Here is a 12,210-nt window from a genome sequence, read left to right as displayed (position 1 = left end):
ATTTTATATAACGCTGCCTGCCATTGTTGTGTGGCTGCATGCATTTCATCTTTCCATTTTTCCCCAAATCAGGAAAAATATAAATCTCAGCAGTTATCACGAACAATGAAGGAATGAATTAAATGTCTCAGTTTCAGGAGAAATAAAAAACGCATCATTTCCACAACACTGGTCAGATGTATTGGCATCAATTTACTTCTCTTACTATGGGAACTGTAGAATTTTATTAGAAAATGAAACGGCTAATGGAAGAAATGAATGAGGAATCAAATAAATTAGAACACCAAAAGAAAAATTAGAGTGGGGACTTGCACTATTCTCAGAGCTCAGAGTAGCAAGATAACACAAAACAAGTACATAAAAGCAAGAGGAGACTTCAATATCTCTTTTATTAACTCTGACACTCTGTGGTCAGATAGAAAAGGATGAGCGTTACACTTTTCAAGTTGCTTCCATGACTTGTGCAAACACTAGACGGCATCTGGAGACAAAAGGGAAAAAAATCCTTAGAAAGAAAAATGAAAAGAAAGACATCTAAATGCAGAAGAAATGAATAAGTGAATTTAAACCTAGGTGTTGATTCTTTATGCAGTTTTATTGATTCCCAGCTTCATATAAACTGGATGTTGAGGCATAAACATAGTACATTTGAACAAAAATATAACCAATATTTACAATTATTGTATTAAAAATACAAAAAACAACTGATACGTACTCCACCAATTGTCTTTTTAAAAGACATACAGGTCAAAGTAGTACAAGAAAGAATGAAGAAACGAAGATCATCACCAGCTAAATGTACATTTCTCACTGACATCACACATCAAACGGAGTAGCAGTTCTACCTACTACACTTATCTTTACGCTTGTACATTGTTGTGCAACGTTTTGTTTTTCGAACTAGGACTCGGCCCGCTAATATGCACATTATCTTCAGAGTTGAATGAAAGTGAATGATGCATGTCACCACTGTATTACAAACAAATTATTAACAATCCATCTGCAACCATTACAAAAAAATACAATAACAAAAGAAACCCTAGGAAAAAAATGATTAGAGCAAAGTCACAGAACACAGTGGAAAACACTGCACTCATTCAAACACTGATCAATGTGATCAGTGCGACTCTGAAGAACAACAAAAAGTTTATATGTTTCACAAGTGGATTCTTAATCGCTTAAATTGGCAGCCTTGGATTAAAAAAAAAAAAAAAAAAAAAAGTACTTCATTTGTCAACTACCTCACCGGAGTCAAAGAAAAAAAAAGATCAAAACTTTCAGTCGCTTCCATTGATGCTGAGATATGATGTAAAACTGGATGCAGGCATTAGCGATATACACACAGCATCCACTGAGCTGATGTCTGTAACAGATGAGAGTTTCTGAGGATGTATCTGGTAGCACGACAACAGAGGGAGGGAGGCAGGGTCGCTCTATGCCGAGACAAAAAGATCTACTACACTGTAACACAGTCTGGTAAAACCACCTGAAGCCACAAACAAAACCAAAAAAAATGCCCGACTTCCTGGTTCTACTGAGTCTTATATATATATATATATATATATATATATATATATATATATATATATATATATATATATATATATATATATATATATATATATATATATATATATATATATATATATATATATGTGTATATATATATATATATATGTATATATATATATATATATATATATATATATATATATATATATATATATATATTAAAAAAAACCAAAAACACACACACACAAAATAAAACAACAACAAAAAAAGCCAGGGGAAGTATCTTGAATAAGGCATTTCATTCCACTATTGCTTGATTCAAGGCTTGCTCTTGAAACAAGGTGATTCACATTGGGGAAAACCGCCGAATGAAATGTTTGCAATCATGGCATCGTAAGGCGCTTGGACATTCATGAGATGTGGCGTGCGTTTGTGTCAGGAAGAAGCCAAATCTGAATTAGTGGATATTTTCATTTGGAAGGGAAATGGGTGTATATTAAGACTATTACAAGATCATGTTGCAAAGGTAGATTCACACTGGCAGCTTTTAAAAAAAAATCAACCCTGCTGCTGGTCTGCGATCCTTTCATCGGTAAAAATAAAGGAATGAAAGGCAACTTTTCTAATATTAGTGCTCGATTGCCGCTCACAGTTTGTACTATGATTCTTAGATTTCTCGCTTTAGCTCGTTTGTGTGCCTCTGATGCACTGTAGAGACCAACACCGTTAAGCCTCACGTGATTCCCAGTGGGTCATCTCTGTGCTTTTTCCTATAATCGCCATCAAAAGTCTCGGTGTAAAACAAAGCAACTAGATGATACAAAGACTGAGATATAACCAGACACACTCTGCTGATATGCTTCACTCATACCCTGGTATCCGGGGTGGGGGGGGGTGGGGGTGGGGGGTGGGGTGGGTGGGAAAGCATCTGGTAAAAACTGATATTGTGCTGAAAGTGCTAGCTTTTGAATTAAACTGTGATTTTGTCTATGCTTGGGTATGCAAAATGTATTGTGTGTGTGTCTGTTTGTGTATGTGTGCACGTTGGTTCTCCCACCTGAGTCCTCCTCCTAGCTCTTTGATTTAAACCAACAGGTGATTAGCTTTCATATGTGACATGAGATAATACTGGATTCAGAGTTCAAACCCTCAGCAACAGATGGGTCATTTCAGTCCAGGCAGAGAAATTATGGGCTGACTTGATTTCTCTTTTCGGTCCCCCAGAGTGCAATCAAAGAAACAAAACTAAAACAAACAAACAAAAAAAATCTAGTGGGAAGTTGAAAATTAAGAGTCAAGTCAACCGTCGTTTCTCTCCGTCTTCAACATTAGTCTGTTTTGTTGTTTTATTTGTTCTTGGGTTGTTTTTTTTTGTTGTTGGTTTTGTTTTTTTTAGAAAGTAGAAAATGAGAAAGTGCAGATGAAGCTCAACATGTCACGATGCTGTGGTGTCAACAGCAAGGTCTGGGGTTTTGTTATTGATGGCGGCGGCGGTGGTGGTGGGGGGGCAGTCTTAAGAAGTCAGTCCTGTTTGTAACAGTAATATTTATGTGGTTTTGTGTGTCTGTGGCTAGGGTGAAGCCCCCCCACCCCCCAAAAAAAACCCAGTGCCAGTCAGGGTTCTGCAGTCTCATTTTTTCCAAAGTGCCAGGCATTTTTTTAAATTGTCTTTGACCTTCTCTCCATCTCTTCTTCACAGTATTTTTATCTTTTTTTTTTCTTTTTTTTTTGCATGCAGGGTCATTCAACCCTCTATGATGCTTTAAGGCGGAGGAGGGAGATGAGCAGAGGAATCCACCGATAAGGAGGGAGAATCAAGTGGAGGAGGCAGGCACGTTATGTCACGGATGAGTCTGTTTGCCTGTCTCTTTAATCCTGCCCACCCTGAACAAGGGGCACTTCAAGTTACTGCACAAAGATGTCCACTGTTGTCCCTCAAACCGCTGACACCTGTTCATCCTCTGTGGAGAGAGAAACAAAGATAGGCAACGGTTACCTTGAATGAATGCATGAGCTAGAATATAATAAAGTTGAAGAGTTAATGAGTTCAGCAGCGGCAATATGTAGAATGAAAACCTGCCCGAGACACCGTTTAAGAAGCTTTTACTTAATGTAATGCCAACAATATTACCAAAGAATGCCATCATTTTTCTGATCAGCTTTAACTCACATCAATCTGAAGTTTTCGAGGGAAGTTTTCAAAGCTTTATTTAACTTGTTTGATTGGACACAAACACCGCAGTACAACAGTGCTGCTCGGTCATCTGAAGGCAGATTGTGGCGTTTTCGAAATATAAAGCAATAAAGGATTTTCAAAGCATTTTCTCCAAGCGCATTTGGCATGGTGCTTGGATAGTTTTGCCTGGGATACTGCCCAAATAATTAACAAGCTGCTAATGCCAACTCTGCCATGGAGCCATGTTAGACTGCATGGCAGATGTCACCGATACATTCACTACTCCAACACTTCACTTTGCGGTCTTCCTGAAACCTCTGACGTTCAAGCCAAAAAACAGCTTGAACGTTCCCACGTGCTTTTTTATGATGCATTTTTGGTGCGCTCTGAAATCGAACCAATGGTAAAACACTCAAATTTTCCAAACGTGTTAAAAACAAACTCAAGTGTGAAAGTGTCCCTAATCATCTTTAAGGGAGATTACTCCTAAAAATAGTCATAACCAGGTGTTTATTTAAGCTTCCACTTGGAAACATCCTCCACTGGAAATGCACTGCAGTATCTATTTTTAGCAGTTTGTTGGCATCAGGATTTCTTGTCTATGTTAGCAGCAGGAAAATTTTTACTGTTTCTCTCACTGTTTTCCTTCCAATGGCCTTCTTTGAGTCATCACTCTCAGAAAGTTGGAAAAATGTTTTTGTAGTTTTGGTCTGTTTCAGTTCCAGTTCTTGACTTCTTGCATCAAATCATGAATGAAATCAAGAACAGGCACCTCGGTGGGTGGAAAAAGGTTCTAAAATGTCAATTTTGGTAAAAAAATTTTGTTGCGCTTTCAAATTTCTTTTTGAGGCTGCTTTTAGTGTGTAAACAAACAGCTGTTTAGTAGGCAGGCATACTGAACTACCTAAACTGAAACCTTATTTCAAGCTTGCACATCAGCCTTTCTTTAAACTAGCGCATTATTTCATGTTAGTCTATACATGTATTACTTAACAAGTGCACATCTATCCACATTTCGATCTTTCATCGCTACACCAGACCACTACAACGACACACAGTATATTCAGAGTCACTGCAGGCGAGTCAGGGGTGTGCTGGTGCAGGTGAATGGAGGTGCATGTTTTCAGGCACTGACTGCATGGGTGAGAGGATCCTAACACCGTGTCTGCTGATGAATGCTGTTTGGACACGGTGTGTGAGAAAGTGAGAGAAGAAGAGCAGAATGCGTGGTGGCAGAGAAGTAGTGAGTCTAATCCAGTAAGTATGACTCATGCATGATGACATATTGCGGGTAAGAGGTGAGGGTCCCACTCCAAATCAAGACTTTCCAGATCAAGTTTAATTTCCACTGACTTTTGGAATTTGGAGTGGGACCGGTGCTACTAGTGCTGTGGGGGTTGTATGCATCTCTGCTGACATGCAGGTTCACTGGTGTGGAGGGGGCAACCTGATAAATTAGTTTTTACCTGCCTTGGGGAGTCGGGCCCTGCCTGTTAACCCCCGTACACACACTGTCATGGTCTGGGAGTCTCTGGTGTATGCTGTGCCACTGGCTTCCTCAGAGCGACTAGTTTGGAAGACAAGGACTCACCCTCCTCTTCCTCTTCAGGCTCTTGCTCCTCGGCGGGTGAGCGAGTGCGGTGGAGGCCGCCTGCCCGGTGCTTGGCCCCCTGGTGGGCCTGGTGGGAGTCGGGCGACTGGGTGACCATGCGCGAGCGCTGCAGAGCCGTAGTGTAGTCTGGTGGCCGCCGGCCCGAGTGGCTTGCTGTGGACGTGGGAACAGACTGGGATGGGTGCTGTCCCTCAGCGAGGTCGGAGATGGTCAAGGCAGTGTAGCCGGGGGGAGTCGGGGGAGGCTCACGGTAACGGCCCTCTTTTCGAGCTGAGGGGATACAAAAGAGAGACACGTGATGATGTGTTTTATGAAGCTTTTTTGGCAGCGACAGTAGAAGATGACAGAAATCAAAAATGAAGGGAAAAAGAGGATGACATGTAACATTTAAAGATGCTGTCATTACATGTTACCATCTCAAATCTGGACTGCTCTACTGCACTGTAGGATTAGCTCATAATTTTGGGATCTATGCCCATTTCATTCTTATTTTTTTGCCAAGAGTTGAAAGAGAAGCAATCTGGGAACCCAACAGCTATCCTCTAATGATTTCCCCTGTGGGCTGACTGATATTTGGGGCCCGTTCAGCACAGCCAGTGGACATCGCGGCCAAAATTCTGGACCCGAGTCACTGTTCAGGAATGAACAACAAAACTGTGAAAAGCAAAATGCTAGCTGATGGTTTCCAGATACATTTCCCACTTGGTCTTTGCAGGGACAACCACAGCCTGCCCAAACATCATTGGTTAAAATGAGCTGGATTACAAACTAAAGCCACAAAGACATTTGTTTGTTTAATCCAATGTTTCTCAAACTGTGGGGCAGGCCGCATTAATGAGACACTGAGCTGCTGCAGGATGAATGTAGAATGGTTAATATTTATATTAGGACATGCCAGGAAAAAAATTCAGCACCACTGGAATCTGTACATTATTTTAGGTGTAAAATGTGTTATATAGCAGGTATGTGTGGGTTTCTTTGTGAGGTGCACAAACTTGAGGAGTCTCCTCATGACTGTGAGGTAACAAAGACTTTAGAAAGTCACTGCAATCAAGTCAGCAAACAGTCCAACTCGTAATGGTGCATAAAAAAACTAAACAAAAACTTAGCAGTCACTCACAAAGGCCGCCTTTATTTCCGACGGTGATGGGTGATGGAGACGGTCGGCCGAGCTGCTTTGCCTCCTCTGACCCGGTGGATGTGATGCTACTTGTTTCTGGGTCGGTGCTGACGTCCTTTCCTCCTCTCCTCTTTATGGTGCCGGTATCCCCCTCGGAGTCCTCCCCCCAGTATGCCGCTGAGGACGAGGAGGAGCTGGCAGATGCCCAGCTCCCCCTTGCCTGTGCTGCCCACAGTGCAGCTGATCCCCCTAATAAGGCATCTGGCCCGCCGGGAGGGAGCCCTCCAATGCCGCCTCCACTTCCACCACCGCCAAAGGCCAAAGTTTCCCAACTACGTCCTTGCTGCATGGTCTGGATATTGTCGTGGGAGCCAGATGAACAGGACGTCCAAGAACCGCGGCCGCTGTCTGCAGCATCGAGGGAAACGCGGTCTCCCTGATCCTGAGTCAGTTCCTCTGAACTGGGTGAGGAGAGTACTGTATGGCCGCCAGCATAAATGCCCCGACAGTCCTGCATTGATGAATATGACCTAGGATATGATGTTTTTAAAAAAAAAAAAAGAATAGTAAAGATGATGACGCTTCACCTCAGAAGGAAAAAAAAAACAATGATTCCCTTATCAAGTTCTCAGTAATCCTACCCAAGACTGTACTGATCGGGGTCAGTCGTGGCTCTTCGTTCCAGCCTTGATCCTCCGATGTGAGAATCCCCGACTACTCCAGAGTGACGGAGTCTCCTCTCCTCCTGGGCCATGTCGAAAGAGGAGTTACTAACGAGACTGGAGCGAGAGGAGATCTCACTGTGACCAGAGTCTGAGTAGGTGTCTCCCATCCTGTTGTAACCTGGAGGAGCGAGGAAGAGGCGGAAGAAGATACATTTATGTACTGGCAGTAGATCAGAATTTACAGTTTGTAATTCATAGTCATTGGTAAAAGTAATGAGAGATTATGAGAAAAGCATTCAAATTCTAAGTGCTTACCTCTGTTTTTGCACAACTTAAACCTGGCTGACTAAATTAAATCCATACAGTATCTATTTTATAGTATAAATCAACTCTTATTCACGTATCATCTGTCAACTTTAAACAAGACATCATGTGCAGACTGCAGACGCCTGTCAGCTCTCTTTACATGGGTATTCTTACTTAAACAGAAGTTCTCTGCCATATTCTAGGAGTGAAAAAACTTCTGTGACAAGGGTAGCAAAGAAATCTCTGGTAAATATTAAGACTTCACTGGTGCTGCCTCCTGATGCATGTAAGACATTAAAGTATATTGAGATGTTTGTAGTCATTTTAGAAGGTAGGGTTTTGTAGTCAAATACACAGCATAAGTTTAACTTGCCCACAAATTTCTGAAGGAAGCAAGTATTGGAGAATGTGAACATTAATGCTAAATGCTAACTGTTGTGACTGCCAACAAAGGGGTTTCTTTAGGTATGCAAGTTTCTGAAATGTTCAGGGAACATCGTCTGGATAAAGGCTATGATTTTTATTTTAGTAGCAGCTTAAATTAGCCTGAGCCTGTTCCTCATCACTACCTGCAGTTTTTATAGGACTCCTCATATCTCACTCCTGCCTGCAATGCAAACAAATTACTCTTTATAAATGGGAGCTGGGAGGGAATTTGGAGACCTATAGTATTCAGGGAAAATTCTGGCTAAATACTACCTATTCAGTAATTCACAGATTTTTGTCCCCAACAATTAGCTAATGCTGAAGTAATGAAATAATGCAAGAATAATATTTAACTGTAACCAATTGCACTATTTAGTTGGCTAGAATCCTAGTTGGTTTTGGAATAAGGTGGAAATTGGGGGGGGGGGATCATATTGGTCTTTCTCGGAACAATGAGAGCCATCATGCAGTACATGGCAGTAGCCACTAGGTGGCAATTGTAGCTCACCATGACTGCAGTCTGGAGAGTGGTGTCAGAGGGAGGGAGGATTATTGGCTTACCCTTCTTGGGCGAGCTCTGGGGGGAGGTGGGAGGGGAGGAGAGCTGGGAGGAGGCATTGGACATGGTGTCCTCTGGCTGCCTCCGGTGTCTTTCGCTCCCCTCCTCTGAAAGAGCGAGGATTTTCTTCAGAGACTGCGGGGAACTGGTGCCTGTGGACATTAGCAAAAAGATGAGCAGAATTAACATGAGGAACACTGCCAATTCCCAAGGGTGCTGGGACGCTAAGCAGCATTGTCTGGGATTTTTTTTTCTTTGCATTTGCTTATTGCCAGACAGCCTCTTGGTGGCAGCACTGTCACAAAGAAGCTGAATCAGCCATTGTCTGCAAATAAAAGGATGAGGAGGACAAAATAATAGCAGCATGTACAAGGACAAGGGAACAGGAGATCTATACAGAATGCTGTTCATGCAATCATGCACCGTTACTGTATCCACCTGTAGGGAAAGCTAAACCAATTAAAAAATAAAAAGATTCAAATCCCAAGAATTTTACCTTAGTAATTATCCAATGAATGTTCACAATCATAAAACTTTATTCTAAAATAACACATATCCTCTTCTCTCTCAATGATGGGAGGGGGAAATACCTTTAAACTCAAATGATACTTGAATACTGACGGTTACGTGTAATCTTCGCCTTACCGAATGGTGGCAGATCCTTGACTTGCACTTTCTTTCGAGATGGGTAAAGGGCCACAGCGGGGACCTGGAGAGCCTGGTTTCCTTTGGCCAGCTGACCCCTTTGTTGACTCGCAGCTCTGGGCACAACTGGAGAAGTGTCTGGTCGTTTCCCACCTGCATTTTTGGGCACTGAGTAGTGGGAAATAAGTAAGTATTCTGTATAGATATACTTCAAGTTACATTTAATAGTTAAATGTGTTAAAAAGGCTTAGAAGGAAGAAATTTGCTCTAAAGACTTTTGCATCGATCAAAACTGAGCTGCACGCCTCACAGAGTCTCTCTGACCAGTACTCCCCAGTGCAATGACAACAAAGGAGGTTTGGCATCAACAATGAGGAAACTGGCTAAGTAACTCAGATTTTTATTTCATGCCAGCTAGTCCTTGAGGATCTGCCTCTGAGCAGTGAACTATGTGTGAGGGTATAAGTACGTGACAGGAGAATTGCGCTCAAGCTTCTAACTTCATATTTTTCCCTATTGAATTCCCCAAACCCCAAAAACTGAAAGAAAGAAGAAAAACTGAAAGAAAGAAGAAAAACTGCAACAAACTCACATGTGCTAATGGAGGGTTCACACTGTAGGGAGAGCGTCTGAAGACTCTCCTCATTCGTTTCCAGGCTGAGGTTGGACAGGTACTGTTTGACCTTCCTAGCCATCTGGGCATCCTCGTAAAGCTTTTTGGCATTTAGGAAGGAGCTGCGTCGCACCCGCTTCTTGTGCCCACCTGTCTGTGTGACGTCAAGCACGGCGGCATTGGCGCTACCCTGACTTAGCGACCTGCTTGTGCACATGAACACACAGAGGAACAGAGACGCACAAACAGAAGAAGACAAAAAAAAAGGTGTGGCTTCAGACTGTAAATGACTCAATTTTGAAGTAAAACTGTATATTTGACACTAGGAGGCTACATAGGGAGCATGGTATTTAAAACTCGAACATGCAGAGAGCAGCTTGAGTCATTTCTCCCAACTCCAAAACATTCCAGACATTCCAGACGGCAGAGGGAGGGGTTGAACGATGACGGCTGCAGTCAAACAACAGGGCAGTAGAAAGAGGGGCTAGTGTAGTGCAGTCATAGTTTACATTTCTGTGGTTTGAGTCAGAGCTGGTAGTAGTAGTAGTAGTAGTAAAAGCATGTTGTTTTTTTTGCACATGGTCTCAGCCAAACAGCACCCTGGCAGTCGCCTGTGGTGTTAGTCAATGAGAAGCCACATTTGTTCTCGTCGGTGGAATTAAATTTATCACGTTTCAATAAAACATTTTCAAGTAGTACCTTACAACAACAACAAACCACATTTCAGAGATATTATTACGAGACAACAATCTCGCAGCTACAAGGCATGGACGTTGTATTTACGAGATTAAGGTGCTAATCATGAGCTGCAGATGTCAAATTGCTTTCTTTTGTTTTTGAGCGAATGAAATGTAAATCTGCATGTTTCCCATTAAATGTTGGCTGTGCACAATGGCGTCCCATTTGACCACAAGAATGTAAAGCATGTTGAAGAGTATTTCACTTCCAGAATCTCTGGCTGTTTGGAGCTTTGATAAGCAGATCGACCATCAAAGACAGGCAAAACTTTGAAACAGAAGCTGCATGCATTTTGTTGGGAAACAACATATCAGAAAAAAGGTCACATTTGCTACTTGGAAGCTGCATATAATCCTTTTATTTGTCAAATATTTTCCACCCATGTGTTTATTTCATGTCGTAAACAGCAAAGTATTCCAATTATTCCCATTATTTACTGATTCTCAAATAATTCATTATAACCTCATGTTGGCATATGTGACCTTTGTTCCACTGAATATCCATAGGTTAGTGTCAAGCAGGGTTAGAAGGATTTAACTCAAAACGGTTAATGAAAGCAAGGTTTCAGAGGGGAAGCACGCAAATTGGCAGGAAAAAAAGGGTGCATGGTGCAGAGAGGGCAAAGGTTGTAGGGTCACCAAACTTACCCTAAACTTCTCCATTTCTTCTTCCTAGAGGGTGTGTGCCACGAGCAGAGAAGCATGGAGGGCAAAGGGTGGATGAGTTGAAAGAGAGAGAGGAGACAAAGCTTAGGACAGGAAAGACCACCAAGATCACCAAAGAGAAGCAATTTCACCAACAGACCCACATGAAAGTCAGCAGAAAGGAAATCAAATGGTAACACTCAACTAAGAGGAGACATCATTAGACAAAGAGACTTTCACAGAAGCACTGAGCACATCTTATGCCAAACAATGTGTACAAGGAAACAGTTGCTAGACGAAGCAGTTGCCAAAGAGAACAGCTGCTTAAAGGAAAAGCGTGAGGCAGGAATTGGACTCAATCTACGTGAACCGGCTAACCCCACAGAGCTGGTTAGTCAGCGTAGTGCCGGCTGGTCCTACAGGGAGAGTGAAGGGTCCTTAAAAATCTAAAGATCTGACTTTGTTTCCTAAATATATTACCTTGTTCGGAACATAAGGGCTGGGTCCATGTTGACAGACGCCATGCGACCAACATGGCGAATTTCTTTGGCAATCATCCGCAGCTTTTCAAAGTTCACCAGGCCGTCCACTTTAGAGTCATTGCCTGAAAAATTCAAAGATCAATTACAGAGTTTAAAAACTACAACAAGTGACAGGACTACGGAGATGAATATGGCTCACCGTGAAGCATTTTTACCCCTTGTCTTGACACATTTAGATTCTGTTTGTGGTTACTGCATATATACAGCAAATCAACGCAATTTGTTTTGAGATTACTGGTGGTCTGTACATAAAGAAGTTGGCCAGAGAGGTAAACTTAAAGTTATGCATAATTCCATGTATAGCAGATGATAGGACCACACTGAAACCAAGAAGCAGTTACCTACTTAAAGTTGGCTTTCACATTGAGAAAAGCTTTCATTAAAAAAAACAACAAATTGTCCTGTATTTCAATAACAATACACAATTTTTAAGATTAGAAATATATATAGTATATAAATGGGTTGTATGTGTGTGCATGCCTGGGTGTTCGACTTTGCAAAATGGATTGTTATTTAGGTTGCTTTTAAGCTATGGGTGATAATGCAAAAGTGTTTGCCTGCAAACTGATAGTAAGAATAGTTTTTCGTTTTGTGTATGATTGAGCGCTAGTGTGCACTGCTCTTGAATCTGATGCAGTGCAGCGGTGATTAA

The 12,210-nt window shown here is 41.8% G+C and overlaps 1 protein-coding gene across 7 annotated transcripts in view; it reads right to left on the bottom strand.

The window, feature by feature from the left end:
- Window positions 1–2,734: 2,734 nt before the first annotated feature.
- Window positions 2,735–12,210, bottom strand: part of rapgef2 (Rap guanine nucleotide exchange factor (GEF) 2) — a 107,204-nt gene continuing 97,728 nt past the window's right edge. For 3 of the 7 annotated variants that reach the window (XM_039621104.1, XM_039621119.1, XM_039621122.1), the window contains 9 exons: window positions 11,497–11,620; window positions 11,020–11,043; window positions 9,614–9,840; window positions 9,022–9,189; window positions 8,379–8,528; window positions 7,062–7,263; window positions 6,421–6,950; window positions 5,155–5,570; window positions 2,735–3,473 (listed from right to left, as the gene is read on the bottom strand). In XM_039621104.1, the coding sequence (XP_039477038.1) occupies window positions 5,203–5,570; window positions 6,421–6,950; window positions 7,062–7,263; window positions 8,379–8,528; window positions 9,022–9,189; window positions 9,614–9,840; window positions 11,020–11,043; window positions 11,497–11,620 (1,793 nt within the window). In that variant the 3' untranslated portion in view covers window positions 2,735–3,473; window positions 5,155–5,202. The remainder of the gene's footprint in view (window positions 3,474–5,154; window positions 5,571–6,420; window positions 6,951–7,061; window positions 7,264–8,378; window positions 8,529–9,021; window positions 9,190–9,613; window positions 9,841–11,019; window positions 11,044–11,496; window positions 11,621–12,210) is intronic. The other 4 variants (XM_031758968.2, XM_039621101.1, XM_031759004.2 and 1 more) reach the window with 2 other exon arrangements.

This window comes from Oreochromis aureus, linkage group 2 (assembly GCF_013358895.1).
Source record: "Oreochromis aureus strain Israel breed Guangdong linkage group 2, ZZ_aureus, whole genome shotgun sequence".
Classification (NCBI taxonomy): domain Eukaryota; kingdom Metazoa; phylum Chordata; class Actinopteri; order Cichliformes; family Cichlidae; genus Oreochromis; species Oreochromis aureus.
This window is presented reverse-complemented; position numbering and strand designations above follow the sequence as displayed.